The sequence below is a fragment of the Gopherus evgoodei genome, chromosome 3, assembly GCF_007399415.2.
Source record: "Gopherus evgoodei ecotype Sinaloan lineage chromosome 3, rGopEvg1_v1.p, whole genome shotgun sequence".
Taxonomy (NCBI): Eukaryota; Metazoa; Chordata; order Testudines; family Testudinidae; genus Gopherus; species Gopherus evgoodei.
In genome coordinates this window covers 51851550-51867466 of record NC_044324.1, presented here as the reverse complement: position 1 = coordinate 51867466, position 15917 = coordinate 51851550, and the positions used below count along the sequence as shown (strand labels likewise).

General features: G+C 42.1%; 1 protein-coding gene across 2 annotated transcripts in view; it reads left to right on the top strand.

The window, feature by feature from the left end:
- The window catches only part of CSMD1 (CUB and Sushi multiple domains 1), a 2060432-nt gene that overhangs the window by 1368374 nt on the left and 676141 nt on the right, over positions 1-15917 (top strand). For both annotated transcript variants that reach the window (XM_030555566.1, XM_030555565.1), the window contains exon 10: positions 6260-6381. In XM_030555566.1, coding sequence (XP_030411426.1) covers positions 6260-6381 — 122 coding nt within the window. The remainder of the gene's footprint in view (positions 1-6259; positions 6382-15917) is intronic.

Here is a 15917-nt window from a genome sequence, read left to right as displayed (position 1 = left end):
TGTTTTAGGACAGGTCTACACTATAAACTTACATCAGTATAACTATGTTGAAAAATCTACATCCTAAACGACATAGTTATACACACTTCACCCAGTGTGCAGACAGTGCTATGTCAATGTGAGGGCTTCTCCTGGTGGCATAGCTACTGCCTCTTATGGATGTGGAGTACCTTTGCAACCAGGGGACTGGAGGGATGAGGCTGGAGAGTGAGCCTACTGGGCTGGTATTAGGGTGGTGTTGCCAAGATTGAAGTGCTGCTGCGTGTCGTCTGTGTCCCCTTGGCAGGGTGAAGAGAAGTGTACCCACTGAATAGTTGCAGTAATACCGTATTAGTTTGCTGTCCTAATACACAAGCATGGTAACTGATGAAATTAGCAAACCAATGGGCATAATTGAAGATGGCACTATTATTGACACATTGCCTCCCTGGTTGCAAAATCTGGCTCCATCACTACCCAGGGGCCAACCTCTATTTATATAGACAGGCTTCCAAAGATGCCAATACTCTGTGTTCCCATCTCATACGTTAAATGATACAATGCAACATACACTATCATCATAGAATCATAGGACTGGAAGGGACCTCGAGGTCATCTAGTCCAGTCCCCTGCACTCATGGCAGGACTAAGTATTATCTAGACCATCCCCGACAGGTGTTTGTCTAACTTGCTCTTAAAAATCTCCAACGATGGAGATTCCACAACCTCGCTAGGCAATTTATTCCAGTACTTAACCAGTCTGACAGTTAAAAAGTTTTTCCTAATGTTCAACCTAAACCGCTCTTGCTGCAATTTAAGCCCATTGCTTCTTGTCCTATCCTCAGAGGTTTTCTCCCTCCGCCTTGTAACAATCTTTTATGTACTTGAAAACTGTTATCATGTCCTCTCTCACTCTTCTCTTCTCCAGACTAAACAAACTCAATTTTTTCAATCTTCCCTCATAGGTCATGTTTTCTAGACCTTTAATCAATTGTTGCTCTTCTCTGGACTTTCTCCAATTTGTCCACATATTTCTTGAAATGTGGTGCCCAGAACTGGACGCACTACTCCATGCTGATTAGACCTCAACTGGAGTATAGTGGAAGAATTAACTTCTCATGTCTTGCTTACAGTACTCATAGAATATCAGGGTTGGAAGGGACCTCAGGAGGTCATCTAGTCCATCCCCCTGCTCAAAGCAGGACCAATTCCCAACTAAATAATCCCAGCTAGGGCTTTGTCAAGCCTGACCTTAAAAACCTCAAGGAAGGAGTTTCCACCACCTCCCTAGGTAACCCATTCCAGTGCATCACCACTCTCTGAGTGAAAAAGTTTTTCCTAATATCCAAACTAAACCTCCCCCACTGCAACTTGAGACCATTACTCCCTGTTCTGTCATTGAGTACCACTGAGAACAGTCTAGATCCATCCTCTTTGGAACCCCCTTTCAGGTAGTTGAAAGCAGCTATCAAATCCCCCCTCATTCTTCTCTTCTATAGACTCAACAATCCCAGTTCCCTCAGCCTCTCCTCGTAGGTCATGTGCTCCAGCCCCCTAATCATTTTTGTTGCCCTCCACTGGACTCCTTCCAATTTTTCCACGTACTTCTTGTAGTGTGGGGCCCAAAACTGGACACAGTACTCCAGATGAGGCCTCACCAATGTCAGATGGAGGGGAATGATCGCATCCCTCGATCTGCTGGTAGTGCCCCAATTATACAGCCCAAAATGCCATTAGCCTTCTTGGCAACAAGGGCACACTGTTGACTCACATCCAGCTTCTCATCCACTGTAACCCCTAGGTCCTTTTCTGCAGAACTGCTTCCTAGCCATTCGGTCCCTAGTCTGTAACAGTGAATGAGATTCTTCTGTCCTAAATGTAGGACTCTGCCCTTGTCCTTGTTACTCCTGCTAATACATACCAGAATGATGTTTGCTTTTTTGCAAAGGCGTTACACTGTTGATTCATAGTTAGCTTGTGATCCACTATGGCCCCCAGATCCCTTTCCGCAGTACTTCTTCCTAGGCAGTCATTTTCCATTTTGTATGTGTGCAACTGATTGTTCCTTCCTAAGTAGAGTACTTTACATGTCTCCTTATTGAATTTGGACTGTTCATCAGAGTTTGCTCCTTAAACAAATAACAAGTAGCCATGTGGATAATAAAACAAACAAAACCCACCAAAGCCTTCAGCCCATCTCAGCTTCAAAAGCTCGAGACAGAAAATGTAGGCTGTGGCTGACAACAACAGGGAGTAAGTTTCAAAGTTGAATTCTCATAGAAAGTATACTCTACCCTAACTCCTGTTTATAGCCGAAGGACTCTAATTCTATTGCCTATGCTAATCTATTTAGTAAACCATTAATTCTACCTGTACGCCATGGTATTTTGCATTAGCTTTGGTTTTCAAAGCTGTCTTTAGATGTAGTCTCAGTTGCAGTCCTTGCTCTCTCTGAGTTTACTGTCACAGTTAGATTGCAAGCCAAGCCCAAAAGGATCAGGGAGGAGATGGAACTTGGGCCATCCCTCTCCTCCATGCCTCCTAGCAGAACTGGCCAGCTGCAATGTGGGAAACGCAAACTAAACCCTCCTACAAATTGTCACAGCAGGCTTTTCCTGGTCTGTGACTTTACGCTCCAGGAAACAATGTACTTACAGTTGGTATGCATACTTCCAACTTTTCATGTTCTCTATATGTATAAATATCTCCTGTCCGTGTGTTCCATTCTATGCATCTGAAGAAGTGAGCTGTAGCTCACGAAAGCTCATGCTGAAATAAATTTTTTAGTCTCTAAGGTGCCACTAGTACTCCTGTTCTTTTTGCGGATACAGACTAACATGGCTGCTACTCTGAAACTCCCTCCAATGTTGGGCAGCAACTAAAAGCCAGTTTAGCCTTGAGTATTAATTTTATTATGAGTCCAACTCCCAGATTTTCCAAGTAATGTATTTCTTTAATGTTAAAATTTCGCTTCTCCGAAGCAGGGGCAGCTCTAGGCACCAGCATGCCACACGCGTGCCTGGGGTGGCCAGCTTCGGGGGGCGCTCTGCCAGTCACCATGAGGGCAGCAGGCAGGTTGTCTTCGGCGGCATGCCTGCAGAGGGTCCGCTGGTCCCGAGGCTTTGGCGGACTTCCTGCAGCATGCTGCCGAATCTGCGGGAATGGGGACCTCCTGCAGGCAAGCCGCCGAAAGCAGCCTGCCTGCCTGCCACGCTTGGGGCGGCAAAATACCTAGAGCTGCCCCTGCTCTGAAGCATCAGGCACAAGTAAAAGTCAATTTCAAATTACTTACAAAAGTTATCTGCATACACTTTATTGTAGAAAAATAGATATAAAACAACAATTAAGTAATTGCTTTGACCAACTTAGATGATTTTTCTTATGGCTATACCTAGGGCCCTGCCAAATTGATAGCCCATTCTGGTCAATTTCATGGTCATAGGATTTTTTAAAAAAACATAAATTTCATGATTTCACATATTTAAAACTGAAATTTCATGATGTTCTAATTGTACGGGTCCTGACCCAAAAAGGAGTTGTGATGGTGTGTGCGTGTGTGTGTGTGTGTGTGTGTGTGTGTGACGGGGAGTTGCAGTACTGCTATCCTTACTTCTGCGCTGTTGCTGGCAGTGGTGATCCCTTCAGAGATGAGTGACTGGAAAGTGGCGACTGCTGGTGGGAGCTCAGCTCTGAAAGCAGAGCTGCTGCCAACAGGAGTGAAGGAGTAAGGATGGCATGGTACTGTATTGCCACCCTTATTTCAATGCTGGGCCATTGGTCAGCAGCTGCCGTCACTCTCTGGCCACCCAACTCTGAAGGCAGTGCAGAAGTAACGGTGGCAATATCATGAGCCCCCTAAAATAACCTTGCAACCCCCTTTTGGGTCAGGAACTCCAGTTTGAGAAACACACTTTGAGACTCTTTCCCATGAGATCTCTATAGTGTAAGGTGAAAGCCCACAAAAGACCAGATTTCACAGGGGGAGACCAGATTTTACGATCCGTTACCATGTTTCATGGCTGTGAATTTGGTAGGGCCCTAGCTCTACCCAAATAGTTGTATCACCTTTGGAATCAAGGCCAAAATGTAGCCAGACTTTAGAAGAAAAATGCTAAAATTTAAGAAAAGTCACAATAAAAGTTTATTTTCTTCTGGTTAGATTACTGGAGCTATGATGTATCTACTGGATCATGGGGCCAAAGCATCCTCTAGTTCAGATCTCATGATTCTGGTCCGGTTATTCTAATGGTTAAAAATTACTCGTGGGTGGTACAGTAGGCAGATGCTGATCTGCTAAATCTATTATTTCCCTTTCATGTTGTTAAATCTGAATATTGAGGGGAAGGATAGCTCAGTGGTTTGAGCATTGGCCTGCTAAACCCAGGGTTATGAGTTCAATCCCTGAGGGGGCCATTTAGAGATCTGGGGCTAAAATCTGTCTTGGAATTGGTCCTGCTTTGAGCAGGGGGTTGGATTAGATGACCTTCTGAGGTCCCTTCTAACCCTGATACTCTGTGATATTTCTCTATTTGACAGATATGCTTAGCTTGCTAGTGTTCTTCATTCATGCTTTGGTAGAATTACCTATATGGATGCAAGGATGCATTTGGCCTTTCTGCTAACACTGTTAATTGCCATTTTAGGTGCTTAAATCCAATGTTTAGTCACCACTGACTTTCATGAAATCCCCACTAAGCTGCCACATAACCTTGTAAATGTTTATAATCCCAAGATGCCTACATTTCCACCATTTAATGTCTCCAAACATGACTACATTTCAGTGGCTGGGCAGGTGGTCAGCCATCTAAGTCCTGACATTGTCTGGCAACTTGGTGCCTCTCATCCCTAAGCCACAGAGAAGGCATTCCCCCACCTATCTTGCCTTCTGGACCTAATCCAGTAGGTCTGTTCAGAGAAGGCCTAAACCCACACAAAACAGACAGAAGGTAGAGTTCCTCCCTTTTTAACATTTAGCCCCATGGCTAGGGAGCTCACCCAAGATGTGGGAGACCCAAGTTCAGTTGCCTCCCTCTGTCTGATATGGCAAGGGAATTTTGAGTTTGGTCTCGCAATGTCAGGAAAGTTCCCTAACCACACGGCTATGGGTTATTTTGGGGTGGTGATCTCCTGTTGAAGCCGTTCTACTGTGTATAAATGTAATATTCATTGGGCCAGAGGGAGGGTGAGAATTTTTCTATAAGCCAGTAGTTAGGGAACTCCCTTGGGAGGTGGGAGACCCAGTGGCAGCTCTTGCAAAAATGGCTTAGGTGCCTAACTCCAGGAGAGAGTTCATGCAGTGAATCCCAAGTAGAGATAGGTGCCTCCCTCCACTGTGGACTCAGACACCCAACTCCCTGAGTGGGGAGTTATTAAGCTCCACCTCTCTCCTTAGGATTTTCTACTGGCTAGTGATTCAGTGTGTTGGCATTTAAGAATCCTAATTTAGGCACCCAATTCTCTTAATGCATAATACACCTAACTCAAGGTTGTGAATTCCACTAGGCTGCAGGATGCCTACAAGTTTGGCATTAACACTAATCAGTTCAGTGCCTAAATCTCATTGAAAGTCAATGAGGTGGGAGGGTCACAGAGTCCGATCTGCAGCTTAACTCCAAATAGCTACACTGCAAGCAAGCCCCTTAGCAGAAGCCCTGTGAGCCCATTATCCAGCATGGGCCAGCTGTGGGTTTTGAACTGCAGTGTAGACATACCGTAAGTCACTAAGGAGATTTTGAACATTTTACCCCCATAAATTTGGTGAAAATCACATAGGAAATCTGTGAGGGAGCATGGAATGGAACCCGGGAATGCCTGGACTTTCCTCTCCCATGAGGGGGACTCAGAAATCCATGTGTAGAACAGGGGAAAATGTTGCAAAAAGCAGTACCTCCTCATCTAACCTTTCTGCTGTCTATGCCCAGAAGCCTGCAGAGCAACCTTGAAAGAACATTTATGCCTGCCAGTGGACAGTGCTGCCACTGAGGTGGAACTTCCCTTTGCCATGTAGGGAATTCACTTACAATAAGAATAAAGATAAGGCAGAGTAAGTACTTTTCTTCATGAACTGAAAAGCACTCCTGTGTTTCGTCCTCAAGTCTTTTTCAGGGGTTTTGCAAATCCATTCTAACTTCTTCAGCACAGGATTATTTTACTGACTATTAACATTGTCATTTTTGTACAATAGGCTGTTAATTATAAAATAGTTTTTTGTAAATAGTTTCCCAGAAATACTTTGCACTGCAAAAACTAATTCCTTTTCTCTTTGTACTTATTATTCTAGCTAGAACATGTGGTTCTAATCTGCGTGGACCAAGTGGAATTATTACATCACCTAATTACCCAGTTCAATATGAAGATAATGCACACTGTGTGTGGGTTATCACAACAACAGATCCAGAAAAGGTATGCCTTTTTATCTGTCTGATTGTCCAAACATGTAGATTTGGGGAACATGGGATTAAGGGATCTTTGCTTCAAAGAATGTTATGAATGTTCTGATTCCTAATATCTAGATGCTAAGAATAAATATAGGATTTTGAAAAAGAAAAACAAAACATGAATGACTAAAACCTAAGATATTGTCCCTTTTTGAATTGTAGGTTTCAGTCCAAGTCTCCAAAATGTAAATAAATGTCCCAGCATATTTATGTAAAATCAGGTACAACAATGCACAAAATGGGGGCTGATTTTGCAAGATACACCATGAGGCATGATCATTATTCAGGAGACTTAAAATGGATACGAGGGGACATTATTTTCTCTACTCTTGTTCTTTATATTACCTAGTTATTATGGTTTTCATTTATTTTATTTTTTCTTGACACATATGACTGTGGGTTTTAAAGTTAGTATTTCCTAAGAGTTTTGCATACATAATTTTGATTAATTATAGTACACAAAAAGCATAGCCTGGTATGCTGCTTGTACAGTAATGTTATCACAATGTATTCTTTCTCGTGTTCCTGCAAAATCAGTGTCCTGACAATGTAAGTCAAATAGAGACCCCCTCCTGTGAAAGAATAAAGAAACAGAATAAAACTCACCCTGGTTTTCTTCACTAAAAAACTGAATATCTCAGCTGTGCAATGCTGGAGAGTGAACAATATGTATATACATTTTCAGCATTACAGATGTTAACTATTCCAATTCTATCTGCAACAATGTATTTTTGTTTCTATTAGTATATTAATGAAAAGAAACCAACAGCATGTCTCACTAGAAAATGAACACTTTTTGATTCTGAGTTTGTTTGTAAGCAAACATAAGTGTGCCCCATCCTTATGTATTTTATCAGAGAGGTAGCCGTGTTAATCTCGATCTGTAAAAGCAGCAAAGAATCCTGTGGCACCTTCAAATACCTCTTGAGGAGGTTAAAGACTCACAACACAAGCTCCTGGACATTCTACAGGGGGGCAACACCACCCAGATTGCACTACCCATTAATAAAGCACTCCTAGATCCAGCAAAGACTGTATGGCAAACTCCTGCCACCATCCTGCTGACTTTCAAATGGGAGGATAAGACATATTCTGTTCCTCCCAGAGACTCAGAATTTTTGTTTTCTCCTCCCCTATCTATTTTGCTTGAGAGTGGATTTTGTAAATGAGGAGTAAGCAGCATTATTTGAGGTCTATCCCTTATCATAAGGAGCAGAAGATGTTAGATCTTTTGGACAAAAGACTTACTGATCTGTGACCCTCCAGTTTCAGATCACAAACTATCAGGTGACTGTGGCCAAGAAGAACTTCACAAATTAAAAGTTTAGAGCCTTGATTGAAAATCTTCCATGGGAGCGTAGAGAACATCATCATCATGGACGGTCAATTATTAACCAAGTGTACGTCTCCAAGATTCCTTAGTTCTGGTGGTGATATCTGTGGTATCTATCTTCACAGCAGTTATGTGTGAGACATTATGGCTCCAGCTGTTGAGGTTCCCAAGAGAGATTCAGAATTCTGTTGTGGACATCCCATTTGGTTGGAAGATCTTCTCGAGGACTAAGGATGTGTCCCTACACTCACTGAATGACTCTGGGTATATATACCCAGGTGATCAACAAGTGATTTAGCAGGTCTCAAATAGCCCAGAGATCACACCCTGCCCCGCTGAACCTGATAGAAAGAGACTAAGACTGCAGAGGAAGAGCTATTCACCCTGCTTCAGTAACTATGCAGTTGTCATTGAAACAATAAGTTTTGACAGGTTGATTGAAAGTTCAATTCCTCCTTTGTCTCTAGTCTGGAAGCTGCAATTTTTCACTCACCTTCCCACTTTTGGAGACAACCTTTCCTGTTTCCAACAGGCTTGGTGGAATAATACAAGTGACAAGTGGGTTATAGAGCTTATAACATCAGATGACATCATCTACTTCATGTTCCTTCCTCTTATCTCCCTTCTGCATCTCTCTCCAGAGATCCCTCTCATGAAACTATACTGAGTCAAGAAGTGCATCCCTCTCCTTCCTTTAGGAGCAGTAGAGATGGTACTGTCTCCTTACATGGAAGAGGGTTTTTCTGAAAGTATTTGTTCATGCTGAAGGATAGAGGGTGGGAACCAATCAAAGTTTTAAAATCTCTGCATTTAGGATGGGGTCTCCAGCAGCTATAATTTCTTCTCTAGAGGTAGCAAACTGGTTTTTGGACTTTGACCTGCAGAATGTCTATTTCCCTGTAGAGATACATCCCACACTCAGGATATAGCTACATTTTACCCTAGGCCGGGATCATTTCCAATACCAAGTACTTCCTTTCAGTCTATCTTTGGCCCCAAGGGTGTTCTCAAAGGTTCTAGTAGTAGTAGCTGCTTACCTTCAGTCAGAAGTGATTTTAGTCTTCTTATATCTTGATGATTACCTGCTCCAAAGGCCGATCTTATGAAGCAGTACAGATTTAAACTTAGACAGCCGTTTCTGTCTTCCAGAAATGGGATGTCTAGCTAAACAAAGACAACAACAAAAATCCACTTAAGCCCCTGCATACATTTCATAGGGGCATATTTGGATTCATTAGCAGTCAGGGAACTATATACACCTCCTAGGTTTTATGGCAGCAAGCACCTTTGTGGCTGAACATGCAAGACTACGCCTCCACTACTTTTAGGGTTGGTTCAGAAGTATGTTGTCCTCAACCAGAAACAGGTTGAACAAACAGGTCACAGTTCCCTTCCAGGTGAACAACTCCCTAGAGTGGCAGAAAAATCAACTCTGTCAATGTGGGTGTCCCTTTCATCTACTCAGCTCCAACAGGAACTATAATACATCACTGTTCTGGTGGGAGCATGCCTCAATACTTTCTAAATTCTCTATATCAATTTGTTGGAATTCATGGCAGTTAAGGAACTTCTGCCTTCATCTTCTACCCCTCATGAATGGTAAATCAATCACGATTCAGATGGACAAAGTGGCTTGCATGTTCTATATCAACATATAGGGAGGAGCAAGATCCCCCTCTCTGTGCTCTGAAACTCTAAAGTTATGGAACTGCTTTATAGCCCACCAAAATCACATCTCGGATATTTACCTTCTGGAGTTCAGAATATCACAACCTATATGCTCAGCAGGTGCTTCTCTCAGGACTAGCAATGGGATTTGGAGACTCAAATTCTTCATGAGATACTCCAAAAGCGGGAACTTCAGCTGGTGCAGCTAACCACCACATTTGGCAACAAGAAGTACCCCCTACATTGCTCAATAGAGTCCTCAGTTGTCAATCTTTAGGGGATACTTGTCTCCTCCCATGGACAAATGGCCTTTCCTATGCATACCCTCCAACACTACTAATACTAAGGGTGACAAACAAGATCAAACAGGACTATAAGCCTTATAGTACTGATCTGGCCAAGACAGACAAGGTATCAGTACATTTTTCACCTGTGTTCAAATGGAATTTAAGCTTCTGAGCATCCCTCATCTCCTTTCCCAAGGTGGAGGTTGCATGCTTCAACAAAACCTAGAAGTCCTCCATTTCTGAGCATGGTTCCTAGTTAGTTAGAATACACCTGCTCAACAGGAGTATCATAACCTAGTCCCAGATTTGGACCTTAGCGTCCAAAATATGGGGGTTAGCATGAAAACCTCCAAGCTTAGTTACCAGCTTGGACCTGGTAAAGCTGCCACCACCCAAAAAATTAGAGTGTTTTGGGGCACTCTGGTCCCCCCAAACCTTCCCTGGGGACCCCAAGGCCCAAATCCCTTGAGTCTCACAACAAAGGGAAATAAACCTTTTCCCTTCCCCCCTCCAGGTGTTCCTGGAGAGATACACAGCAGCAAGCTCCGTGAATCTAAACACAGGGATTCCACCCTCCCCGTTTCCAGCCTTGGAAAACAGAAGTACCGAGAGCTAATCTCTCTTCCCCCCTCACCCAGAGGGAATGCAAAGTCAGGCTAGTAAATCTAAGACACACAGATTTCCCCCTGACTTCTTCCTCCCACCAATTCCCTGGTGAGCACAGACTCAATTCCCTGGAGTTCCCCACTAAAGAAAAACTCCAACAGGTCTTAAAAAGAAAGCCTTATAAGAAGAAAGAAAAATACATAAAAATGGTCTCTCTGTATTAAGGTGACAAATACAGGGTCAATTGCTTAAAAGAAATATGAATAAACAGCCTTATTCAAAAAGAATACAATTCAAAGCACTCCAGCAACTATACTCATGTAAATACAAAAGAAAAACAATAGAAACCTTACTGCCTTACTATATTTGTACTTACAACTTGGGAATAGAAGATTAGAAAGCAGGAAACAGAAATCCTCCCATAGCCGAGAGAGAGACAGGCAGAAGACCAAAGAACAAAGGACTCACACACCAACTTCCCTCCACCCAGATCTGAAAAAGTCTGGTTTCCTGATTGGTCCTCTGGTCAGGTGTTTCAGGTACTTCTTTCCAGGTGTAAGAGACATTAACCCTTAGCTATCTGTTTATGACAAGGAGTCCGACAGATATTACAACAGATAGAGTCAACTTGAATTCCCTTCAGAAATGGAAAAGATTCAATCACTGATGTCACTTTCACCATCTTGTACCTGAATCCTTTTCACTCTCAAACATCTTGGACTACCTGCTGGACTTGATGAAATCAGGGTTATCATTTAGCTCCCCTGAGGTTCATCTGGCTGTGATATCAGCATTTCATCCCCCACTAAAAGGAGTTTCCATATCTGCTTACCTTGTGTCCTCATTACATGGGTATAGGGAACCTCTGGCCCCATGTTAAGGATCCTACTCCTTCTTGGGATCTTAACCTGCTACTTTGATACCTCATAGTACTGCTGTTTGAACCTATGACAACTTGTTCCTTGCCTCACTTATCTAGGAAGACAGCCTTTCGAGTAGCTACCATGTCAACTCACAGGACTGGTGAAATTGAGGCCTTGATGGAAGTATGTGCTGGATGATTGGACTATAAGGTGGATAGAAAGCTGGCTAGATCATCGGGCTCAACGGGTAGTGATCAACGGCCCCATGTCTAGTTGGCAGCCGGTTTCAAGTGGAGTGCCCCAAGGGTTGGTCCTGGGGCCAGTTTTGTTCAATATCTTCATTAATGATCTGGAGGATGGCGTGGACTGCACACTCAGCAAGTTTGCAGATGACACTAAACTTGGAGGAGTGGTAGAAACGCTGGAGGTTAGAGAGAGGATACAGAGGGACCTAGACAAATTAGAGGACTGGGCCAAAAGAAACCTGATGAGCTTCAACAAGGACAAGTGCAGAGTCGTGCATTTAGGACGGAAGAATCCCATGCACTGTTACAGACTAGCGACTGAATGGCTAGGAAGCAGTTCTGCAGAAAAGGACCTAGGGGTTACAGAGGATGAGAAGCTGGATATGAGTCAACAGTGTGCCCTTGTTGCCAAGAAGACTAACAGCATTTTGGGCTGTATAAGTATGGGCATTGCCAGCAGATCGAGGGATATGATCATTCCCCTCTATTTGACATTGGTGAGGCCTCATCTGGAGTACTGTGTCCAGTTTTGGGCCCCACACTACAAGAAGTATGTGGAAAAATTGGAAAGAGTCCAGCGGAGGGCAACAAAAATGATTAGGGAGCTGGAGCACATGACTTCTGAGGAGAGGGTGAGGGAACTGGGATTGTTTAGTCTGCAGAAGAGAAGAATGAGGGGGGATTTGATAGCTGCTTTTAACTACCTGAAAGGGGGTTCCAAAGAGGATGGATCTAGACTGTTCTCAGTGGTACTCGATGACAGAACAAGAAGTAATGGTCTCAAGTTGCAGTGGGGGAGGTTTAGTTTGGATATTAGGAAAAACTTTTTCACTCAGAGTGGTGACGCACTGGAATGGGTTACCTGAGGAGGTGATGGAATCTCCTTCCTTGAGGTTTTTAAGATCAGGCTTGACACAACTTTGGCTGGGATGATTTAATTGGGAATTGGTCCTGCTTTGAGCAGGGGAATGGACTAGATGACCTCCTGAGGTCCCTTCCAACCCTGATATTCTATGGCAGACAGCATTTATGGTATTTTTCAAAGATGACATCTCTCTGTGGCTGCGCCCTAAATAGGGTAACCAGACAGCAAGTATGAAAAATCGGTGCTTATAGAAGAAAGACCCAAATATCAGGATTGTCCCTAATAAATATGGATATCTGGTCACTTTAGCCCTGAATTCTTACCTAAAGTGAAGTCAGATTTTCATCATAACCAGGATATTTATCTACCAGTATTTTTTCCCCTAAATCACATAAATCTCAGTGTTAGACTACTTTCAGACTTTAGATGTGAGATGGCCATTCACCATTTCTCTAGATAGGACTAAGGAATTTCAGAAATCATCCAGATTGTTTGTCTCTGTCATGGAAAGTTCCAAAGAGTCCATGATCTCTACACAGAGGCTTTCAAAGTGGATCTCTGGGCATATGCTTGCTATGATACATATGGTGGTCTGGGTTTATCCTTCCCAGAGGATAATGTCACATTCTGCAAGAGAACAGGCAACTTCCGCAGCTTTACTCAAGAACATTCCAATGGCTGAGATATGCAGAGCTTGTACATGGGCCTCTGTGTGTAGCTTTACTAAACACTATTCCTGATGTGGCACTTCATTCTGCTGTTCTGTCTTTTATCTTAGACTCTATCCCAAAAGTCCCTCCTTCCTGTGTGGATACCTGAAGTGGAGTACCCACAGGGTACTCAAAGAACAGGTTACTCACCTGTTTTTTCAAGATGTTTCCCTATAGGTGCTCCACTACCCGTCCTCCTTCCCCTGTGCCTCAGACTGTTCTTTGCTGGATGTTCAGATAGAGAAGGAGCTGAGGGTGGTTCATCTTTGCAGTTCTGCATACCATTTAGGGTGCAGCACTAGGTTGTATGCAAACACTGCTAATGGAAAGTATCTGGGCTCAAGAGGTGCATGAACAACTGAAGCAGAGCACCCTGAGGATGCACATCTAGTTCTTATGGAAATTGGAGTTAGTGATTTGTAAACAGCATTTGAAATTGAAAATATCTAAATGTCTTAGAAAGTATAAAATAAAATTGTCTTTTTAAATAAATGGAAATGTTATTTTGGGGGAAATTGTTTGTGTACTGTATCTGAAACAATTGCCAAATTCATTGAATCAGAAATATATATTCAGTGATGTGTTTTGCCATATATTTGATTCTGAAAAATACAGTACATTTCATGAAAGGAAAGTAAATACTATGTCAAAGAGAGAGAGTTTGATTACTGAATGGATGATGTTTTAACACATGTGCTTTTTTCTATTCTTACGTTGACCTCTGAGACGTGTTAAACATTAGTAACCATACTATTTGATTAACTCATGATGAGCACCATATACATTCATAGATAAACATTTTTACTTTCTTTATATGTATAATATACTGAAGAAGCTGGAAGAAAAGTCCACACACACGGTATAGAACCATTCTTGACTGAGCTGTGGATTTATTAAATAGTGCAGGACGTATTGCTTCTGTACAGCTTGACTGATTTCTGAATGTACAAAGCTAAAGAGCAAACAAGAAAAACATAACCCCTCATAAGAAGGTTAATATTGTGCAAGGAGAGGGAGAGTTATATTCTGTGTTCAGTATAATATCACAACTACTTTTTCATAGCCATAGCATGTCTGTAGCACAAAAGTCAAGGAGAATGGGGGGCTGTGTGGGTGAGCTAGCCATGACAACTGGGTCCTTTGGCATAATCATAAAACAACACCTCATACCACAGGAGGTCCAGAGGGGAAGATTCCCAATGGCTGACTATTCATCAGTCATGAGAGAACCTTAAAGATTTTACATACCTCAAAAGAGAGGTCCTTATTGGCAACTTCAAAATTGAGATCTTCTGTTCACAAGATTTGGACCTTCTATTCCTCTTACTGCCACATTTTTATGTTGAGGGTATGAATATGTTTGTGGAGAGACTGATACACACAGTGAAGACAGGAGGAGACAAGGTTTTAATTCCTCTACTTCCAGTTCTCAGAAAAGCTGAGCAGAACACACTTTCAAGTAAGTATTTAATTAGCTGTGCATCTACAGGGGACTTCTTTGACTTGAAGCATGTAGGAGACATAGGAGTGGCTTTAGGACTGTGATCCCTGTGAACTTGAAGCCCTGATATGAGGTCAAATATATGTACTGATTGCAGATTCTCTTTACTAATGTCACAGGGCTAAAATCACTTCAGCTAGTATGTATCTGAAGTTGTCTGAGCAAATTTGAGGCTGGGACATCATCCTGGCATTATCACAAAACTACTGAATCCATTTTTAGCAGATAGCTTTCTGAAGAATAACATATATGAAGAGAACATCCCTTTAACCTAACAGGATGTCTGACAGAAATGTAATCTTGCTTCTTCTGCCTTTCTAGAAAGAGTAAATAACCCACTTTTTGAAACCTGGGGGCCAAAAAAAGTTGCAAATCCATCTTTAGGCACCTAAGTAAGTGGCCTGGTTTTCAGACATGCTGATGTACCTATAATTCCTCATGACTTATGTTGGAGTTGTGAATTCTTAGTGCACCTGCAAATCAAACAGTCTGAGAACTTAAATATGGATTTAGAGGCCTAATTTTTCCATACAGTTATGAAATTGAGTCATAGTACCCAATTGCTTATATTTGCTGTTCTTTTCAAAGTAAGTAAATCCAGGCAGTAGAAGACATTTTCCTACCCATGCTACTAGGTCAGCCCCAATAAAGTGTTAGCTTCTTTCTCTCTAATTGTGTTTGAAATATTGTATCTGGATTAAGCCTGTGTTTCCTAAATCCTTAGTCTTGCGAAGCATTTCCTAAGATCAAAGACAATAAAGGAACATTAAGAAATTAGAGGAAACTACAAAGTTTCCTAATTCAGAACAACTTGAAATATTGGTATTTTCCCAGACACACATTCCTATTTTTGACCAGCTCTATCTACATCATCATCAGTTAGATTCTTTTTTCCCTGTTTTATTGTCCTTTTTTTGTTCAACAGGAAGTACTAACGTATGTTTGTTCTCCTGCTGAAAGATATTTTTCCTTAATGCTCTGCTTTTTTTGAAGACTAGTTTCTCCTCAATTGCTGTGGATTTCTTTCCTCTGGGTCCCACTACTGTGCCTACTGATCACTATCTCACTGAGTCGTTCATTAGAACTTTACTGCTTGAGAATAGCTTCTTCTTGGTGGTATTTTGATTCTTCCACTAGGCAGTGCGATGGGTGATTTTAAGTTCTTGGTAATTTCTGAAATTGTTTGGCATTCTTTCCTTGGCTTGCTGTTGCTCACTTTTTTGTGGATGTTACTTTTGGATAGTCTCCAGAAATCTTACTGATCTGCTACTACCCACATCTTTGTGTTAATACAGTATTTCTAGTATTTTTTAAAAATGCCACTTACCTTCTCATTCAGTTCATTCCTCCTGCCTGTGCAATTTTTTTCCTATAGCTTACTGATGGCATTCCTGCTGCTTTCACTGTTCCATGCTAACATTAC